The sequence below is a fragment of the Idiotropiscis lumnitzeri genome, chromosome 4, assembly GCF_059441095.1.
Source record: "Idiotropiscis lumnitzeri isolate Australia: NSW breed Sydney's pygmy pipehorse chromosome 4, RoL_Ilum_1.0, whole genome shotgun sequence".
Lineage (NCBI taxonomy): Eukaryota > Metazoa > Chordata > Actinopteri > Syngnathiformes > Syngnathidae > Idiotropiscis > Idiotropiscis lumnitzeri.
In genome coordinates this window covers 7,256,350-7,279,388 of record NC_142394.1, presented here as the reverse complement: position 1 = coordinate 7,279,388, position 23,039 = coordinate 7,256,350, and the positions used below count along the sequence as shown (strand labels likewise).

The 23,039-nt window shown below is 39.9% G+C and overlaps 1 protein-coding gene across 2 annotated transcripts in view; it reads left to right on the top strand.

The window, feature by feature from the left end:
- The first annotated feature begins 3,070 nt into the window (after positions 1-3,070).
- The window catches only part of zdhhc9 (zDHHC palmitoyltransferase 9), a 33,679-nt gene continuing 13,710 nt past the window's right edge, over positions 3,071-23,039 (top strand). For both annotated transcript variants that reach the window (XR_015842836.1, XM_088293286.1), the window contains exons 1-4: positions 3,071-3,511; positions 3,621-3,800; positions 16,321-16,481; positions 20,618-20,776. Coding sequence is in view for 1 of the 2 variants with exons in the window: in XM_088293286.1 (XP_088149412.1) it covers positions 3,637-3,800; positions 16,321-16,481; positions 20,618-20,776 (484 nt within the window). In the remaining variant the exon portion in view is untranslated. The remainder of the gene's footprint in view (positions 3,512-3,620; positions 3,801-16,320; positions 16,482-20,617; positions 20,777-23,039) is intronic.

Below are 23,039 nucleotides of genomic sequence, written 5' to 3'. Positions count from 1 at the left end.
ATAAAAAATATTATCAGTGAGTTGATTCAATCTGACTTCACTCAACAATGGCGACTCTCATGGAGAAACAGCCCGTGAATAGCAAACATAATTGAAATGATTCTAAAATATATTCATCTATTGTTATTTTTTATTACATTATTCATACTGTAACTTCACATAAGATACGATTTGTACAGACTGCGTGAAGATATGCTGATATATCCATGCATAAAGTTATTTGCTGCAATGTGATAAATGCTCAAAAATAAAATATTCCTTTATGTATTTAAGACAAGAAAAATAGGCGGGTTTGCTGGAGGAACAAAACACTATCAGCTATCTTTGTTGTTTGCACTTGCCTGGAACACTTTGAGGTTGCAACTCGTACGATCCGAGTGGGATAAATCGGACTTCCTGGAATGCAGCATCTGCTTGCACATGTCACATGACCAAACCCAGGGAACAGGTGAGCTGTGATGGTTAGGTTTGATTCCCGGCCATTGTAGCCATGTTGAAGTATTCTTGAGCAAAATTCTGTACCCTGACTTGTTCTTGTTTTCATCAGTAGGTAGATGTGACAGTAGTGTAAAGCGTTTTGAGGGCCTTAATAGGTCGAAAGTCGCTATACACGCGAAAGACCATTTCCAATCATATTGTGAATGTTTATTTGTGTATTCAGTTTACCCCATGCGATTGGAGGTCCGAGATCCTACTGAGGACAAGCACTCTAGAAAATGAATGGATAAAGTGATTTTTTTCCTGTCCTTTTTATTGGCTCTTATTGTTAATGTTGGTGTCAACACACCAATGTGTTTTCTAATGCCACAAGGTCTGCATTGTACTAAATTGCTTAATGTAACAGCATTAGAAAACAATAGTAGCTTTTCGCTACCTGGAATTTGCTCAATTAGCTCAACTCTACTGAAGTTTAGTTATAGAGCACTTTAACCAACATAACATTAACAATCATAGCAGGATACAAAGTGTTGTTCATAAAATAAATATCACTCATATGAAAACAGACAATTAAATAAATTGTTAACAAAGACAGTGAATTCAATAAAACACTGGAACAATGCCGAGCCTCCTGCTGAGTCAAAAGCCAGAATTTTAACGTTGTTTTTCAAAAGAAAATGATTTGTACAACATATTCTGGGTCGCTCTCTTATGCATGCAAGAAAGCATTAATGGCTGTGTGACTGAACTGAGCAAATATTGAACTTTCATTGGATCGCTATTAAAGTCACTCTACAGCCGTTACAATAAAAAATGCAGCCTTTACAGCCACTGCAAATGATACATCACACTGTAGTAAACACATCCTTTGTAATCCAACTGCATATAGAAAGTCTGGAATTTGCTGTAAAGAAGAGAGTATACAGTGATTACCAACCAATGTGCTGCAGGAAATGATCCGATTTCACCTAAATAGGTCCGCCGCGCCGGATCATCACGTTGTCGTCGTGCGGTGGCAGAGTACCCATACGGGGAAACCAAGAATGATCCAAAAACCCGGCGTCCGAACCGAAACTCTGTTTCGCTCCCGGACCCACACCTCTATGAATAGAGGTGTAGCCATACGAAACTTACTTACCTAAATAGGTAAATGATCATTTAAGATTTCTGTGTGTCTTTCCTAAACTTTAAGTACACTTGCGTTGTGTTACGTTAGTCGCTTCTCCTCACAAGGGTCACTTGCATGCTGGAGCCTATCATAGCTGTCTTCGGGCAGTAGGCGGGGTACACCCTGAACTGGTTGCTAGCCAATCGCAAGGTACACAGTATATACATTCATGAAAATTTTTTTTTATTTGCTTTTGTTTCTCTTTCATTTGAAGTTCCTGTTACAATTAAAAGTAATTTTAACCAATATAACAATGATGAAATAAAATAGCTCATAAGAGTTTGATTTAAGTGCTGATATGAAACCATTTTCAATGGTTTTCTTAATAATTACCAAAATCATTTACCTTCTAACATTAATATGGCATTAGAATGCCCAAAAGTGTGGTTTTAGGCATTTCCAGAGCTTGGCACTTGACACTTTTTTGCTGGTCAGTCCCCTGCCCTCCGTCCGCTATCTCGACCCTTCAGCCTTATTCAATTAAAATTAAATCCGATGCCTTATTAAAATTGTCCCGTTTCGGCCCCCGAAAAAAGCGCCCGTGCATGACGCCGCTGCATGAGAAATGCTAATGGCAGAGGTTAATTTAAACATTAGCTGGCTAATTTAGTATTCAAACCTGCTTACCTTATGATGGGCTTATTGTGGTCTTTGGCTCCTTCTTATAATTTGTTTCCTTCTTCTTTCTTCTTCTCCATGAACCTGCCCAATGCAAGAAAGTAGGCACAGTTGGTGTTAAAGGGATACCCGCTCCCTCTTGTATTGTTATGCCCCAGTAGCAGGTGGGAGCGGGTTACGTGATGTCAGAATCAGGAAATATAGGCACGTATGAACACATACTGCTGTCTCACGTCTTTTCATACACAAATATTTGGTTGTGGCTCTTCAGACGTGTTCTGAGGCAATTTTTGTCATTGCCTATTTCCCGAGTAGGTTCATCACATGCATGAGGGCAGATTCGTGGGCAGGACAAAAATCAACCTTCGCCCATTGTTAATCGATCCCTTTTTTTTTTTTTAATTTGTCACCCCCCCACCCTCAAAAACCGACAGCCGGAGGGCTGGACCGTTTCGCCCTTGGGACGGACTGCCCAGCTCTGGGTATTTCATGTTTTATTTTCTCTCTGTTAAACACATGATACACCTTTAGTGGTACCAGACAGTGGTCTAATGTTTTCCATGACTTATACATTTTCTGCACTTTGTACTTAGAACATTGGACATTTTATGGTGTGGCCGAAAATATAAATCTGAAATGACCCATATATCTTTGTGCCTTGGCTCAATTAAGGTTGGAAAGCACTGCAATAAAGCCATGTCACGTTAGATTAGCTGATACAGGTGTGCCTAATGGTGTGTCCCAGCATGTGTCCTTTGTTCCATGTTGCTGTTATTTCTTCCCGACTACAGTACAGTATATACCTGTGCTGCCCCTTTAAGGGGAGACACTTGAATCTAGGCGTGTTTCCTGCTGCCATTGACTCAAACCGTGAATCTGGCATCCTGCGGGTGAAGAAGCAGCACACTAAATCAGATATTTTCGGCTTCCCCTTCGGCACATTTGTAGTATTTCATCTTGTTTTTTTTTTTTTAATGAAAATGCAATGATCGTTTACCGTTGAGGCTCTTGCTACGTTTGATTTCTTTTTTTATTTTTATTTTTTTTATCAATGGGAAGCCGTTTGCCTGGTCAACCGTTGACTAGTAAGCTGGGTCAAGGTTCGTTTTCCACGGGTGGATTTATTATTTGTGGAGAGGCGGGGGAAACATCTGCAACGAGCGCCGGTGGATGAGTCTAATTTCTTCCAGCAAGGGCGTGAAGGAGCCGATGTTGTTCGCGTCGTCGTGGGAATGAGTTGCCGCAGAAAAAGACCGCAAAGTGAAAATCACCACTGCTGATGACAATGTGACTGCAGCCTTCTTTTTTCTCTCTCTTTTTTTTTTTAACCCGATAACATGCTGTGTCACGTTGCTCACTGAGTAACTTCTGAATTTTATTTTATTTTTTATTATAGCTGAAGTGTGATCGTCATGTCGGCGGTGATGATAAGCAAGAAGGTGCGAAAATGGGAGAAGCTGCCTGGCAAGAACACTTTCTGCTGCGATGGACGAGTGATGATGGCCCGGCAGAAGGGAGTCTTTTACCTGACCCTCTTCCTCATCATCGGCACATGCGCCCTCTTCTTCGGATTCGAGTAAGTCATTTTGATAACAACCCTTCAGTAACTTGTAGGTTGTAAAAATCTCCCAAACATCCACAATCTTCCACACAATGCTGAATTGGGAAGTATTAAAGTTTACAGTCCGAAGAAACACTTACGTGCCTGCCGAATTAAATCCAGAAATTCCATAAAAAAGTCACCCGAGGAGGTAATTTGGTGACTTCTTTTTGGAATTTCTCTGAAAAATGTTTACAACCCCAAAGCAATTCAGATTGGCCTTCTACAAGAACAAGCAATTTTAGGCTTCACTGAGATAAGGAAATGTTTCCATGTTTACACCCCAAATAGACCATTATGTGAATTCTTTCAGCGTGTCCGAGAACACTTCTAAAGCAGGGTACATGCATGCTGATAATTAGGCTTAATTTTGAGTGCTAGGTTCAGTTTTACTCAAATGCAACGAACATCTAAAATTAAATATGAGCGTTGTTGTATTAAGTGGTCACACACAATCGATAACTGGACCAGATTTTAGCCCCTCTAGCAATCAAAGTCAGCAGAGGCCTGATTCTCGGATGCCTCTGAATGATTATCCTGAACAATTATCTTGTGTGTGGGCCGCTTCAAGATTATTTTCGTTCTTCAATGACCTGCTCAGCAAACTGTTCAGAGTGACCGTCGTTAAGTGGTCAACCTATTCAATATGTTTTAAAACTTCAAATACGTACAACTCTAAAGATTATCCTGAGTGATTATCCCGAGGAATGGGGTGTGTTAAGAGTCATTTTAATGTGGTCCGCTTGGAAAACAGTTATTGTACATGTTAAACCGTTTGCAAATCTTTGTTTGTTCAAAACCGATTTAAGATGGATTTCTTTTTATTTTTTTTGCTCATGTGTAAGGTTGTAGTATTTGGGATTCTTCCTTCTTGTCAACAAAAGATAAGTGATGACCGAGCATTGGATTTGTTCTGCATGTCCACCATATTTAGTCTCTCTAAGGTTTATGCTTGACCACTCTCTTTGAGGTGTTAAATATTTAATCGCTTTCCTGTGAGACAAACAATCTGGCCTTTATTTTGTCTTCTCTTCATCTCAAGAGAGTGGGATGATATTTTATAGTTCTCTTGTCTTTGTTATTGTCTTTAAAAAGATGAATGGTGCTTCAGTTTGGCTCTTTGTTGCTACCCTGAAAAAAAAGATCAAGACAAAATATCTAAACTCAATATCCAATTTGTTTTTGAGCAGAAAGATTTTTAGATCAATCTTGCACAGTGTTATATTCCAAAAAGAAATCTTAACCCTCTCACAAGGTTTTTGAAAAGAAGTGTTGTATCTCATGTGGAATCTTAGTTTTCACAAACACATGGTGGATCTGTTCGGACAGAGTCTTTTAAACCAGACCTGACTGGGTTGTTATCGATTCCACTGTTATGACCAATCAGATTAGATGCAGTATGTGAACACAAAATCTGTGAAACCGGCAATGCCCCAGGTGGGTTCTTGGAATCCGCAAAGTTGGTTGATTAGGTCCCTTGTAGTATGTGAACAAGATTGTTTCAACAATGTAGATTTGTACATATGGCTGTTGCGCTTCCGCTGCTGCATTTGTCCTTTTTTTTACAGCAGCATCAAAGTTGGGTTCGTCAACTACACAAACATGGCTCATCCTGTCACGTTAGTTCTAAGAGGAAGAGCATAGTCTCAACTGGATTCTTAAATGGTGCAAATATGGTGGATTGGGTTCAGGTGCTGCATGTGAACTCCAAAACCAGTCGTGTTATTTTTGACAAGAAGAGCGATTTTGCAGTTTTATTTATTTATTTTTTGATTACATAAATACGGCCGATGGATTCCGGAGCAGGATGTGAACCTTCACCCTGTCGTTGCTGTTGTCACTGCATTATTTAAAGAAGAGCACTGTTGAAACGAGATTGTTATATTTCACAAATATGGCTGATTGGTTTAAACACAGAAAAAGAAAGCCTAACGGAGTAGTATTGATTTTGGAAAAGGAGGAAAGTCTTGATTGAATCTTATGATTCAACAAAAATGGTCAATGGGGCCATCTTCCAATTGTAAGTTCGAACCCCCTCAAGTAGGTTTTTTTTTTTTTTTTTTTTTTTTTAAACCGAGCAGTAATGTCACAGATGGACTCTCCTACACCACAAAAATGGCCCCTTTGGTCCTTGAGTTAATGTTTGCTTTGTGAGCTTGGGACTTGCCCATCTCATTTTGCTCTGGTCTTTTAGTAGCCCCTTGCTTTTTTGTTTTTGATTCTGCACATAAAGATCTGTTGTGAAGTAGGATGAAGATGATCGTGCCCACTCAGACTGGGCATGTCTCTGCACAGACTAATAGCTGGATGGTTATTAGTTGTATATTACAGCCCATCTTAATTTTCTCTGATGGTGGGATAAATATTGAAGCTGAGACCTGGGCGGGTGTAATTTTTCAAGAGTCATCAGTCGACCGCGTGCAAAAACATTTGTGCGAAAACACCCCAAGGCTTAACATGGCAGAAAAACAGTGGTGCCTTGAGAAGATACAAGATTTGTTTGTTCCGCTCACCTAAATATCAAGTCATCTTTCCCCTTTGAAATGAGTGAAAATGCCAGTAAAAGGATGCTTCATTGACGTTTACTTCTATAACAGGTTTGCATGTCAAAGTGGCATCAGTACAGTAATGCTTTTTCTGTGACGTGAGTTCCTACAAATTGGCATGCCCCCTTATGGAGTTTCAGCGTCTACATCACAGTAGGGAGGCAAGTGAGGTAATATTGCTCGCTTTGTCAGTTCTGTTGTCTAAAACGGCGACCGAGCGCCACCAAAATGCAAATGCACATTACTACTCTTGTTCAATTCAACCTGATAAAGTAGAAAAACATTCTGCATAATAGTTTGGATTTATTAACATTTAACGTGAGCTCACGTGATTACCTCCATAAAATCGTGGCCATATTCTTCATTAAAAGTAGGCGATTGTCTTGCTATTCGCCCCGGCCCAGTTGCAGATATACTTTATATGGATGTTTGGACAGTGTTATCTCAGCTCCCATCAACTCATTGTAGGCGATAAAGAATATATGACTGTAAGTACTGTTAAATAGATATTTTAAAATGTGTTGCACAAATTGTGTTCAAACAACAGTTGCTTCACGAGTTATTTAAGCGTTGCCCATTGTCTGTTCGCATTAACATTAAGATAGTGGACTAAAGGTATTATCTCAAGTTCGCCCTCACAAGACAAAGCAAAAAAATCAGCCAAATGATGGGTCACATCTCAAAAAACTTGGCAGTTGGGTCACTCATATCTCAGTGCACCACTGTATTTATATTGTGTCGTATGTGAGCATTCAATTTGTTTTTGTTTTTCTCGTGTCATAGAGTTCATCGATGTCTTGCAATGTAAAATCACCATATTGTGTGCAAAGCTGAGCCAAGAATCGTAGCGGGCCAAGGACAGTAGAACAGAGCCGACAGTGTCCTCCTGACTGGCTTTTATCCAACTGCAAGCGAGCCGACGTCTCGCTTTTGTCAGCAGCTGTTGGCTTCGTTTTTAAGGGAACCTCTCTTTAGTTAGTGTTAAATGGTAGAAACAGAAGGCTGGGTACACAAGCTGAATTGATCTATTTGCAACGGACAAACAAAACAAGAAGGCGCATCCAGTTTGTTTGTTTGCTTTCTGTGATGAAATGATTTCTTTGCAGCTTTTGTGGGCTTAAACTGGTAGTTTTGTACCCTCTGGCATTGTCGATACTTTTCTTTGGAAGATTACTCGCGCTGCATTCCAATAAAATGTGATAGTCTCTCAAATTTCAGGTCTTTGACTTGAAAGCTATTAAATGACACCATTGTACTCTGCTAAAGAAATCTACTTTTATTTGAAGTTTGGCCCTTTGGTGGGAATCTCAGAGTGAACATCATATACAAATTTCTGTTAAAAATTGTAGCTTTGGTTTTTAAATTAAAAAAATTGAGACACGATCTCCATATGGTGAAAGTGAACTCAACTCTCTCACTGCAGTAGTTGTGCAGATGGTGAACATTTTTTTCAAAAAAGGGGCTTGAAGCGAAACTCATAGTTGAATTGTTGTTGTTGTCAAACTAAACATAAATCAAAGTCAATTACATGTTACACTCAAAGTATTTAATACAACCACATCACTTTGACTAATTCATCCATCCTTTCATCAATCTGTTTTCCCAACAGCTTGTCCTCACGACGGTTGCTGCAAACAATCATGACAAAATGCCAAAGACGGGCTTACAAATAGCATCTCTATCGCAATGCTACAACCCTTTAAGCTACATATCTGAACACAAACGGTGCAGCAACAAATGTAGACAGAAATTCTAACAACACAATCTGTTATTCTATCAATAACGATTAATACCATTTCAGCTTACTGAGTCACGTAGTTGTCACTCATCTGCATCATGACCCCCTCCTGTTGGCCAAGGCACACATACCAGAATGAGCACAATGTGTGGCTGCAACAGATTGATGGCATTTTGATTCATTTCAATGGGGAAAGGAAAGACAAGAATTAATGGCGTTGTCATGGAACGACTGACACGCCCAAGTCAAGGCACCACTGTACATGCAAGCTGTAAGTAAGTTCCAAGCTACTATGGCAAAAATAAGGCAATTCATCTGGAGTCCCCGTTAAATTTCAAGCAATTGGAGTCAAGTAATTATTTAAGTTAAGCAAGTCATAAGTCACACAGTCTTGGTCTGTATTTGCAAATTATCCACTGCACATTTGTATCTGAGCTTGCGTTGCTGGAAAAAGTCAAAAGTGTTAACATTCTTCCACAAATCAAGCTTGCAACTGCTCAATCCCAGTTAGCAACGACATTTTTGTTTACTTTTGACATCTGCATTATGGCCAAACCTTTCCTACTTTACAACGATCCTAAATGCAGCATGTTGCTTGCATTTGGCAACTCATGCTTTGTGACGTGAGCTTTTAAAGCTAGTGCATCTTCACCTAATCTGCTGGTGCATTAGTGAGCTTGTGTGTGTGTGGGGGGGGGGGTGTGTGCGTGTGTGTGTGCAAAGCACATTGATGACCACATCCAGCTCTTGGCTGAAGGCGCAAACAACGGGAACACGAGAACGGCGTCATATGTCTGTCTACCCTAGGACGTCAGCACATATGCGCAGATACTTATTCTCGTTCTGCGGTCGCCTGCGTGTGTCCATGTGACCGGGCGGAAGCTCTCGGTGTGTCCGGCTGTCTGCTCAGGGTGTGTTGCATGAGGAAGAATGAAGAAGAGGAGGAGGAGGAGGAGGAGGAGGAGGATGGGGTATTCAGTGCTGAGTCCGCAGAGAGGCTGCGGATCTTGTAACAGACACCGGAGCTTCCTTCAGCATCCAGCCCTGGCCAGCCAATAGAAAAGCGGTGGCTGGGTTTAGCTAATTTAGCCATAACTTGATTAATGCCCCCTTCAGAGTCCATGCTCCATTTATCTGAAACACATCTAGAGGCTTTGTCACCGGTTCCATTTGTATTTAAATTTTTCTTAACCAATCGAGCACAGCTCTCCACATGGAAAAGAACTTGTACTGTTTTTTTGTGGGTCATATTTACTGATCATTATTATTATTATGATGCAACCACTCTAATCCTGTATTTAATCCTTGAAAAATGTCAATGACCCTGCCTCGCATGTATTATCGCTCTCATATGGTATTTAAACGTTGCATAACCAGCAAGACTGCTTTAAACTGGGAGAACAGATTGTATCTTCTCTAGCTTCAGACTACCCACTTTCATATACTCTGGATTAGGTTTTCAAAGAGTTTTGAAGGGCGCTTCATACCAAGAAGGTTGTGAGACGGATGAACTGCCAGTTTGAAATTCACATCATTGGTATGTTCATCATTGCTTGCACTACTTTTACACCTGAGCTCACAAAAACCCTGGCTAGAAATCTGATAAAAACCGTGTTATCATTTCAATAGCCTAAATGCTTTGATGGAGGTATTTCCGCAGTCTTGGAATATTTCCAAAGAGCCATGAACATGCACATTCACAAGCTGATTTATTTATACCATGTCTTTTGCAATCACGAGCATAGTAATCGATTGCTAAGCGGTCTGAGTTTTCCCAAAAAGAGCAACAACTGTGACAACAGCTCTGACAAATTCAGTGACAAAAATGACAGAAATAAACAATAAAATGCATAATTATTACTATCAATTGTCGCCAAAGCCCAGACTAATAGGAAAGTAGTAATTGGTGTTCAGGAAGTTTGTTAAAGTGATCCATTTTGTCTGCTCTAAGATCTTCCCATATTGGGTAGGAGCTAAGTTTTGGTTGGCTTCTTATCTGAAGTACAGAGATTCTTTGCTGCATATTTTTGCTTAGCTGAATGACTATTAAAGAGTTCTCGCTAACAAACGGCAGATGTTTATTGGTGCATAATTGCCATTTGTACACAAACAGTAACGTTCACATGAACTAGCAAAGGTTGTGTGAGGTTTTAGCTGCTGTGAGTACAAAAAGCCCCACTCTCATCACATATTTACCAAGGTGCATTTGCAAAAGGACAGTAGAGCTCCCCCCTTCCATTCCTGTTTTTATTCCTGCCTCTGCCCTAGAAAAGAAGCAGGCAGTCAAAGTATACAGATATTTACATGATGCTGGATTGTCATACTCGCGGCACAGCCAGTTGCATTATGTATCACGTTGCATGTCTCTGGCAAGGCGGGCACAGCTTGTAATGATGAAGTAGTAATAAAGGTTTATGACTCACTGCGGTGTGACAATGTGCTTTAAACTTTGTTTCCGTGAGTGTTTTTAATTACTTATATGCTATCTTATTTTGCGGGTTATTATGTTTTGTTTGCAAGGAGAACCGTGTGCTCAAAGTCCTTGGTAGACACACCCGAACCGCAATCAGACAAACACGTGAAAGGAAAGAGCATAGATGTGTCCATTATAGATTTATTGGCTGCATTCTAAACAGCTGATTGCAGGATTTCCAGCAAAGTGGCATCCATGACCTAATGATACATCATTACATCATGCAAATCATTACACCAATTGAAACCGTATGCAAAGTTCCAAACATTACTCAATGATTGTATGCTAGGTCGGAGGGTGGACGATATAGTGATATTGTATCATCATCATGATGTCACCATTCAAAATACAAACAGCAAAGTTAGGGCGATATCAGTCATGCGACCTTGCCACGCGTGTGTTGCATGTAAAGCTCAGTCCAACCAGCCATGTGTCCTTTCAAGTCTGGCGTTGATTGACAGCTATTGCCAGTCATTGACAATCATCTTGCAGATGATTGTCAGGCAGTTGAAGGTGGGAGACATAAGCAGCCACTGCTGGATAGCACACATGCGAACAATCCACTTCCATTTTAGCGATAGTTTGCTACACATATATTGTGTCTTATGTGACCATATTTTTAATTTCACAATTACCAGTGGATAAAATGGCAAAGCTTGTTGTAAAAATGTGCAAGCAGCTCGCGCCTCACCAGTCCAGTCAATTGAATGGGAGGGAGCCTCGCCTTTCAAAATATCGACAATTTCTTCATGATTATGGCTCATGCTCTATTTCTGTAGAAATAGGCCAACATACACCGGCCAACATTTTTGTTGACTGCCAGTCTTTTTGTGGATTAAAAAAAAGCCTAACAATGCAATGTGTATGGGAAGCTTCAAAACGTGATCCAGGCTGTCATAATTCATATCGCTAGGAGTCCACGCATAATATCGACACGTAATGCATAGACAAGATATTTTCTTTTTATTAATTTCTATTTTTTTCCAAGCCACACAACAAATCAGTCAATTTTCTTAATCGGTTATCCCACTACGATGGTGCATGGACAAATTGGTACAGAACAACACAAACGATGCAGTTAACACACAATGCAAACACAATGAACTCTTTTATTTTTATTTGTCATTAAAGCACAGTTGTGGTACAATGCCAATTTTCTTATTTTATTATTATTTGCTGACTTTGGGATAGGGATAGGCTCCAACAGCCTCCCGCGACCCCTTACAGGATAACCGGTGTTGATGATGACACATGACACCAGAAAACAGCAGAACAGTGTCAGTCTCATGTTGGGTCGAAACCCAAAGACTAGAAATGTTTCTCAGACGAGTGGGATGCGCTTTATTCAGGGGACACGCCCACAGCGATTGAGAACGGAGACAATGACTTAATTTGTCATGATTTGGAAGCCTACAATTATGTACCTTTTTTTTTTTTTGTAAATATATACTATATTCAAATTCATCAAGGTTGTAGACAGTACTCTTCTCTGCAGTATGTCAAATTTGTAAGACACATTTATTTTCACTTGACAATGACTAATACCTTACACATTTCAATTTGAAGCATCTCCTACCTTGTGTTCGACCTTTTCTGGACAAATGACTTGTTGCAATGAATTTTTAGCATAGATTTGCAACTAACTACATGGAATAAGATCTGTTCATGCACCTTAATAAATTGGTGAAATGCATCCAACTTTGTGCAAGTGACCTGAACAAAGCCACAGTAAGAAGAGTGATGAAGAAGGTGCACTGATGATCAGATCAATAAGCCTTGTAGATGAAATCATCCCCCCCCTGAGGTATTGAGCGGGTGATTAAGTTGAGTTTTTTTTTTTTTTGCTCACTCGGTGAGTGATGACCTCACAGTGTCACTGTAGCATCATCAGCCTGCTCCTCGGCTGCCCAGGAAGCACTCACGTCCAGGCAGGAAGTGCAGCCCTGATGGTAATCAATGATAGCGCGTGACTCGACTGGCCACCAGTCAACTACCGGCATTACACTTCATCAATCGGCGGCTCTGACAAATGGCCAATGTGTCATTTAGACACTCAGTCCAGAGGAAATGACTTGCAATTTGTTTGAACTTTGCTGCTTATTTCCGATTGTGGAACGATAGAGACAGATCAGACCAGTTCTGCAGGTGTGTGTTCAGTCAGCGTCTTTAGTTGTTAGGACATAACGACAGCACAAACTGGTTGACTTTGCTTTTTGGTTGTGGTTTGCTGACTGTCGGGCCCTTTTATTTGTTTACAGTAAATAAGGTAATAAACTCTAATAATGTAATTGCACAACTGTGCGCATCCTTTCATATGAGGGATATTGCTGTGTTCCATTAAAGTGCCTTTAATTAACCCCAAATAAAGTTTAGATATTCTAGTAGGCTTTTCTTGACATTTTGGCTTAACATGGTTTTGTGCTAACACAGACTGCACTTTAGAAATGTTCACATTTCCCCAGGTCGCATGAGTGGTGGTTTGAATTGATTTATCTTGGTTTCATCTTTTTAAACCTCTTAAGTGCACTCAAGAGAAACTGTATTATTATTATTATTATTTTTAATCTTACCCATTCCACACACTTTAAACGCACTTACTAAAACACACCATTTACAACACACTAGCGATATTCAAACGCACACATACCCACAGACAATTCCAATCATAAAATGTATGGAAAATAATGTACGCATTGCCTGTAAGAGGTGGGGCCTGGAAGGGTGGTGTGGGTCATCAGCTTGTCTGCGTATGAGTATCAGGACGTGAGCTGTGATCGACAGCAGCTCCTGCCTGAGTGTGCTTATTGTGTTTGTGTTCCCTACTGTTCTCTCAGTGTTCAATAAGAGCTGAGAAGTGCATCGGTACCTGTAGTACTCACAGGCCACGACGTTCGGTACACCAGCTCAATACTTTTTATTCAAAAGTTTTGTTTTGACAAAAATAATCCCCAGTGGTGAACGTGTATTTGACCAACAATATGTTAAAGTGGTTTGTAGCTTGCAGTGATTACACAAACTACACTGAATCATAAATGTAATTTTAGACACAGTTGTAATTATGACACAGTGCAATAAACTTGGTTACAAACATTTGCACAACCAGATGTGATATGACAGGGAAATTGCACACAAATGCTTTATGTTTAATGTCATGATAATGGTCAATATTGGATAATGATGGTACAGGGATGTACAATAACTTAATCGTTTGTCCTGAAAAGGTTAACTGTATTGAGGCATTTTATTATATATAAGAAAGTGAGAAATGGCTTTACTTAATAAGACATGAAGAGAAGATTTGCATTCGAGTTACATAAATATGGCAGCAATGTTTTAGCAGTCAGTACTGTTGCACCACAACAAACAGGTTGAGGATTCATCCATCGATCCATTTTGTGATCCGCTTCTCCTCACGATGTTTGTGGGCGTGCTGGATCCTATCCCAGCCATCAACAGGCAGTCGGTGAGGTACACCCTGGTCTGGTTGCCATGCAATCGCCAGGCACATACAGACAAATAACCACCCACGCTCACAATCACAGGGACAATTTTTAGAGTGTTTAGTTAACCTACCATACATGTTTTTTGAATGTGAGAGGAAACCGGAATACCCGAAGAAAACCCACGCCAATATGAGGAAAACATGAAGCTCCGCACAGGAAGGCCGGGGCCGAATTCAAACCCACGACCTCTGCGCAGTGATGCTGACGTGTTAACCAGTCAATCACCGTTCCGCTCGCTGAGGGTTCAAACACTTAAATTTTCCATTGTTGCAAATGAATGAATAAAGCATTTATGTTTACTGTGATGGTACACTGTGTGAATATTTGTCCATGAAAATTTCTCAACCCTGTGACTGACAGGCGATAGGCTTTTGGAATTTTATAAACTTTATAAAAAACGTGAGTGAGAGACAGCAGCGGTCGTGGGTTCGATCCCGGCTTCGGCCTTCCTGTGTGGAGTTTGCATGTTCTCCCCGTTCCTGCGTGAGTTTCCTCCGGGTACACCGGTTTCCTCCCACATTCCAAAAACATGCATGGCGGGTTGACTGGGCACTCTAAATTGCCCCTAGGTATGAGTGTGAGCGCGGAATGTTGTTCATCTCTGTGTGCCCTGCGATTGGCTGGCAACCAGTTCAGGGTGTCCTCCGCCTACTGCCCGAAGATAGCTGAGATAGGCTCCAGCGACCCTAGTGAGGAGAAGCGTTATAGATAATGGATGGATGGATGGATTTACAAAAAACGGATGGATAGAGGAACTAAAAATGCTCAAAACCTTTCCCATTTGCAGCAAGGAAATGCAGAATTGATGTCATTTAGATTTCCGATCTTTTAAAGTCCCAAATTGATGCTGTGGATTGCGGAGCATCTTCTTGTGCAACATATCTATTTTATGACTTCTTTTAATAGTCACTAGTTTAGCCAGATATTCATTTGTACGATCGTTAATGTCTTCTCATATTCTTCGCACCAGTTTGTCACTAGCATGCATATAAGCCAACGCTTAGCTCCTTCATGGTCCTGCAAATTGCAACTTGTACAGGCAGTAGCACAATATCTTGAAATTCAGTAATATTGTGACATTATGAATAAATGATTCCAGATACTTGGTAGGTTGTCACAGTTATTTGAACTGTCGGTGCAGATATTAGAAAATGTGCAATAAAGGTGAAAAAGTATTTCCACGCTGTAATTAAGTACAGGCACTCGTATAAAAGGTTTGGAAAAATTAGTATTACTACTAATTCAACTTCTCATGCTATGAAAACAATTTGCTTCCAGTGTGTCTACTTCCCACCTCTGCATTGCAATCACCTCTGCTTTGCATTTTCTTTGGCTCTTTGAGACATTTGAAGTGATGTTAGTGGCCATGTATTCAAATCAGTGAGGCTCATAACTCAGAGGTGTTTAAATAACATACTGTATCTCTGCATTTTTAGAATTCCCAAAGGAGTGTTGTATGAACCTCATCAGAATTTAACACTAATCCGTGCAACCAACAAAATTCAATGCAGCTCTGCTTACCTTTTATCTTTCATATGATAGCAGGGGTGTTGCATGTGCATGTCTCTGTGTTTCAGACACCTTAGTCCCACGGCTGGACTACAGTTTCCTTCTGAAAGTAGCTCTGGATATTCACCCTGCATATCTGAGTAGGTCATGGGTGGAGAAACTCCATGTGGTGGCAACATTATGTAAATTAGTCCAATTGTTACTTCACAATACAGCTTGCTCACAGACACATTTTCAGAATTATCTGCTGATAAAATATTTACTTGGTTGTTTCATTTTACACTCATGTGGGAAGGCACTCTAAAAGATGTAACTATTTCTAAAGAAGCTGTTAAAAGGAATTCTTCATAAAAGGTTCAGTTTAAAACTCTTTCATTGTTTGTTGTCTTTGTATTAACAGTAGTTTACTTCATCTTACACTTGTTTAACAGTTAATGTTGCACTCAAAAGGCGACAAGCATCCTGGAACAGTTTGTGTTGATTCATAGAGGTTTCAGTGCCGAGTGATTTATGCTAATGTGCCTCCACCCCTCCAGATTGTGAGGGCAGTGTGGCATGATATTATTTATTCCCAGCTATGACTTTAAGTTGTCACAGTTTACGACCTCATGTCCAGAACAGCAGTTGACGATATGCATGGTGTGCGATGTCCTGCCTTTTTATGGTCCAAATTTATGGATGTCAGGAAAAGGTCTAACGCTCCAATCCTGCTCTTATTTTCTTGTAGGTGTCCGTACCTGGCTGTCCACCTGTCCGCCGCTATCCCAGTCTTCGCCGCTGTCCTTTTCCTCTTTGTCATAGCCATGCTACTGAGGACCAGCTTCAGTGACCCAGGTGTCCTTCCTCGCGCTCTCCCAGAGGAGGCCACATTCATTGAGATGGAAATTGGTGAGTTTATGTGCATTTTAAACACTACACTGTAGCCTTTTTTCAAATTAGTTTTACAATAACAACCTGACCACAATTATTACTCAAAACATTCAAATCTCAAATCATCTTATCCCATTGGAATGAATGGAAATGCCATTAATTGGTTCTAAACTTCCCTCATAACCAACAAATGTTGTCATGTGAATTTTGATGAGGAAAAATAGAACACCATAATATTGTACTTCATAAAAAACATTCAGTATACAAATAATTCAATAGAAATGAATAGATTTGACCACATTGCATCAATTGAATGGCCTTTGTGCTGTTCCTTCCGGAGTGTCGGGTCATAAATGATGAAATCTTAGACACTGTCGTAGTTTTGTTCTGTACTCTTTAAAATGTCATTTACTTGTGCATTTATTTACTGATGTCATCAAAATTCAGTTGTACTACTCCTTCCTCTCCTGTCAGTCAACTTTCTCGGCCCGGGGAGAGGCATAACTCACGCATGCACGCATACGAACCCACACGCATGGCATGAATACGTTGAAGCTGAGAGCTAGTGGAAGATATGTTTTCCGACGGCTGTCGTTATAACAGTTGCAGAAAGTTGAGCAGCATCAGTGGAATAAGTTCCATGCCGAATGCCACAGTGGAACATTTTTCATTCAAGATGAATATGACAGCGCAAAATGACGCACAGTCACAGTTGACATTGCTGTGTTTTGCAGGGTAGCAAAACAGATGCAGCCAAGAAATTCTGCAGACTTGATAGGCAGTACAGCCTGCCTTAACAATGTGCATTTCCCAATTAGCTGATAAGACATTTCTTTGTAGTATGCCATGGCATATATGTGGTTGTATGTGTTAACATTTAAGTGCACTTTTTTTAAACAGAACTTGAGTTTGTTTTATTTCATTTTTTTTTTCCAATGTATTTTATTTATTATTTTACATTTCAATGCCGATGTTCAATATTCTTAAAAATGAAGTTCATTGTTCTTCCCAAGAATGTACTTGAATCATTATGCTCCAAGATCATTCTACAAGAGGGATTAATGAAACATAAAAAATAGGAGTACATTGTGATTGTTTCTGGGAAAATATATCATCATGAAAAATTTGCTATAATAGCCGGCCTAGTAATAGCACAAAATGTGCAACAAATAACCTCTAATGCCCACAAATAACCTCTCGTGCCCATCTCTAAGACCAATTCCATTGCTCAGTCCCTTGATTGCTCTTTATGATCGAGGAAGTATACCACAACGCAGTATTTCTGCAGCAGTCCTTATTGGTTTCCCCCACCCCTGCCTGTGTGTGCGCTAACGATTCACAGCGCCCTTCAGCAGCCATCTCACTTCACAAAGCGGTCGCTGGTGCAGACTCGTGATAGGGGATGATGGCCGTTAAAGGCAAGGCTGAGCCACTCTCTCCTCTGAGGGGGGACAGCTGGCAACCAACGCTCCCCTCTCTCACTAGCACAGTGACTCATTCAGCTCGCCGCATGGTAAAAAAAAAAAAACACAGTTTAATTATACTCATGATGAGCTCCTCCATTTTCAGGCATTTTGAGAGATAGAGCATGAAGTGATCATAGAAGCAATTTATTTTAGAAAAGCTCTTTCTTTAACATACAGTATTCAATAATGTGAACTAGCAAAATGGTTGCCTTTATTATTTGGACATTTTTGCGATTTTGAAATAAGCTAGTTTCAGTCTAGAAAATGCATTGATAATTGCAAGTATTTTATGTGCCCACGCTTTAAACGTCACATACTGTAAATGTCACATACATACAGGTTGCTATAAAGCAGAGGTATTCAATTAAAAGTCACAGAGGTCCACGACTAAAATTTCTTCCAATTAAAAGGTCCGAACCAAAGTCCAGCTTCCCTTAATGTCTAGCCTATGTTCACATTTTTATATAGTTTCAATATTTAGTCATTTTCAACAGAGCGCACTTATATACGAAATATTTAGCAATATTCCCATTAAACATCTTTGCCAGTCAAACAAATATAAGGTGTTTATTTCACATTAAAGAAAATGTGGCTCCAGGAACCCAAGTTTGCCACTTCCAGAAAAAAACGGTAAAATATCTCCTGCAGAAATATATCAAGTGCTAAGCATTGAGTTAACATCTTTTACCTGTTTTTCTTAAATCAAAGAGTTATCAGCCTAAAAAAAAATGGAAGGCCTAATTATCCAAGTAAAACAGGTCAACATGTTCAGTACACAATCAATAAAAATGGCTGTCCTCATGAAAAACTAATTCAAAATGAGCTTTGACACCACTTTTTCTTTTGAATATTTTTTTAACCTCCCTTAATGAGAAAAATGAGTTTGTGACTGCCCTGCCAGTGACTTAATTCTGGGTTGGAACGGAGTCAGGGCCATTGGGATTTGGTAGATTATTTCACATCTGGGCTTTGTGTTTTCCTTTAAACAATGTTTGTGCAACCACATTTAAGCACTCCTTCACAACTTCCCCATCACTTGAACGTTTTTTTATGTTTTCCCAAAATCCATGATACTTTTACTGAATATTCGTTTGCATGCTGCTGGGATGTAAACGAAAATGTACAAATCTGTTGTACTGCACTCGAAGTTCGATGTTTTTGCGTGCGCTCACCTCAAACTTCAGCGGATAACTTTGCACAAAACGGCGGTGCTTTGTTTCGTAGTGGCGCTTCGCAATGTTGCGACGGTTTCGGAGCATATGATGCACACTGGTTTTGAATCGGCTGCAGCCAGAACGAAACTAAATTTCTCCGTCCATTCATCTAAAACAAGACGCATCGACCTCGCTAACTTTTTAGCAAGCCATACTGTCAGCAGCACTCTCTTCTGGTTTGTTGCGCAATTGGCAGTGGATCGTAAACAAAAGATTTGATTGGCTCAAATCAGTGACGCCTTTTCCGTATTAACTAGAATTGCAGCGCCAACGTTTGCGAATGCGCCCTGAAAAAAATTCATCATAGATTGGTCATGGGTCCGGTCCGAACCATCGCGCGGTCCGGATCCGGACCGCGGTCCGCCATTTGGTGATGCCTGCTATAAAGCATGCATGGACAATGGACATGTACCTCAAATCCATGAATGTACATTACAAATGAAGTTAACGCTAAACAAAAAAAAATAGATGAACAGTAATATGTGCCTGACTCTATGAAACCTTAATGGAATGGATACTTAACGTTACTTACGCTTGTATCGTTTTTCAATCTTTTTTTTTTTTTTTTTTTACTGCTTTACAATGTCAAATTGATTGTTGTGAACAAGATCATTACAATGGTTAAGTCATTCATACAAACCATGGGAAGAGGGCTCTTCAGTCGTCACACCCTTTTTAGTGATACAGTACAATGGGAAAATACTCGAAAAAAAATAAAAAAAAGAATTTGTGAAGCCCCTGAAATTCAGAAATGCCCAGCTGCTAGCAGCAATGCTACCGTAACTGATGGTAAATCTGCAGCCTTGGTGCTTTGTCAGTATGATAGCACATGGACCCTAGGGTGAAGGCTAATATGCAGTATGGGAGTAGCATCCTCTCGGAATTTGTGATGCTGCTCAGCACTTGCAGACTGAGCTGTGCTGCCTCGAGGGAGTGGCACACTTCCTGTGACTCAATCCCTTAATGTATTCTCTCCTGGTTTGTCCTCTGTGCTACTGTATTCAACTAGGCTACACCGCTGTAACATACTCAATGGATGGATAATTGGCTACAGTTAAACCGCTCTGGGAGTTAAGGATGCAGGTGCTGAACAGATAAAACAATATAGGACAAAAAACATGCAGAATGCCCACTTATTAGGCACTCAAAAGTGAATCTAGCAACTGTTGTCGGATTACTTCACTGGGAAAAGTAGCGCGTTAGATTAGTCGTTGAAAAAAAAAATCACCACTTGTGATAGGTGAGATGAAATGTAAAACATGCAATACAATCCGACCGATTATAGCAATGCTGCTATGTTTTTGTGTGGCGAGAACAAATTACTGGCATTTCAATTCATTTTTTTGAAATTTGATTTTATATGAAACTAAATTAAGGTTCCTGAGCAAATGACTCTCATAAGTCAAGGTAACACTGTAGTTGGAATGTTATTGGAACCCACATTTAGTCTCAACTAAAGACTTTTGTTCTGCAGAGGCCGCCAATGGCAACGTCCCCAGCGGGCAGCGACCGCCTCCTCGAATCCGCAACGTTGAGATCAACAATCAGATTGTCAAGCTCAAGTACTGCTACACGTGCAAGATCTTCCGGCCGCCACGAGCGTCCCACTGCAGCATCTGCGACAACTGCGTTGGTAAGCATTAGCTACTCTGCATCATTGAAGTGGTTTATTTTTGCTCTTGAAGAGATTGACGTGGAACTCATTGCTTTTGATTGTAGTGTGGCAAAAAATAGCCAGCAGTGATCTCTCCCTTCTTTTTGCTTTTGCAATGGTGACTTCAAACGATCTTAATAAATAGATTTACCATACGAAAACACAAACTGACCCTAAGCTCTATACGAATACTACAAAATTGTTTATTTCTTGAATCATGAGTGTCTTATGTAAACACGCAAACACGCAGTCAACAAAGACGGCTTTTGTATCTCGCCAAACAAATTGCAATTTTCACATCGTGTCCATTTTTTTGTTTATTCAATGGGTGTTAGCAGAAAAGAGCGAATTCTTTATGCTCTAACTTCTTAGTTTGATTAGCACATACAAATCTAATTTCCTTATCTTCAGAAATCTGCACACAGTATCTATTTAAAGTACATGACCACCAAAATGGACAGGACGCAAATCTGGAAATCTATTTTTAAGCTATCCAACTCAAGTTAAGTCATTGGTAATATTTTTATTGGTCCTTTTAACAAGGAATGCCAAGCAGTTCATCGTAAATTAAAGTGATGCATGCTTTTAAAAAACAATTTTTGATCTTTGAGGAAATAATGAAAATTGAATTTTAAAATGTTTCAGGGTAAAACTGTGAATTGTGCAGGCAGTCCCGTTTTACTCATTGATGTTGAGCTTCGTAACGTCCCGTGCATACCCCCCTTCTCAACACCTCTTGTCGAGCCATTGTGGACTCTGATTTTTTTTTTTTTTTCAAAAATGTTTGCATGATTCAAATTAGGGATGACCAAACTAAGACAGTCCGTGTCATTTGCCTGCATTGCTCTAGGTACTTAGCTTCTACATTGGGTGGCAAGCCAGAAAAAAAAGAAAAATTGATTTTCATCTGTCACTTCCTTGTATTCAGCCAATCACACATGCCAAGGCCACCTTAGCCCAGGGTTAAATGACGTAGCTAACCAGTTATTTTTGGATTAAAACAACTGAACTTCTCTGGTAATTTGACTTTTTATTAACTTTATTCTGAATTTCACACAGAGCTGTTTTATTAATATCAATCCCTTGAACTTGAATTTAAATGTTATGAATGTCTGATGATGCTGGTATTTAAGAAAAAGAATAAGCTGATTTTATTGTATGACAGCAGTTCAACATGTGCATGTTTAAAGGCACAGGTCTTGAAGTCGCATTTTCTACTTAAATGCAAAACCACCTTCAGAATTAATTGCACGCCAAATTTCTTACAATCAAACTTGCCTTTCCTATGAGTAATAATTGTTGTCTTTATTATCCACTTCTCTCCAGTCACATTATTTTGCTTTGCCCTCCATGGAATGCCATTTTTTAGTTAGCCTTGTAGCTCCGCTGTAATAAAAGCCTTCTTAGCAGCGAAATCAAAGGCTACTCATCCTGTGCTATAAAGCCATCCTGGATGTCGACACCCGCTGAAACCTGAGCGTCTGTCAATGAAGCTTATCTCCACCAAACTGCAGTGCCTGTTACCTTCTCCTCGCTACACTCATCTTGCTTCATACCTGCGTTGCACTATTTGCCACTGTGTTTGCCATCAATTGTTGTCAGAGCCTACCCGAACAGGAATGTTTGGGCATTGAACAATGCAGGTTTAATGATTTTGACCCTGACATATTTGAAATAAGTCAATGAAGATATGATTGAAGTGTAGACTTTTGTAAGAGGACTTAAGCTTTGTGGTCTGAGCCCTCGCTCGGACGATTTTATTTGCTTTGATTTGTGACAAAAAATTTGAGATACACATTGCATATTTGTCACTCACAAGGGTTTCATTTCATCAAAACAATTTTAATATCACACTGAATCATCACTAGTATTTATAAAATGCAGTGTATATATGATGCTTTAATTTGCCAAGGGAGGAACAATACAAATCTCTATGGTCCTATGTGAAAAAGTAATTGCCCCCCCTTTGTTAAATCACCACACAGCTGTGACTCACCACAGTTTCGGGGAAGCTGAGTTCAATTTAACAGGCAACACCCAACCAAAACCTTTGTTGAGTCAAAAAGTCACTTCAATAGAATCTGTTAGACAAAGTGAAGTAGGCAACAAAATCTCAACAACAAATGCATCATGCCACGATCCAAAGAAATTCCAGAAAAAATATTGAGGGTAAAGTGATTGAAATCAATCAGTCTTGGATCATGCAGCAGGACAACGATCCGAAACAGCCAACAAGTCCATC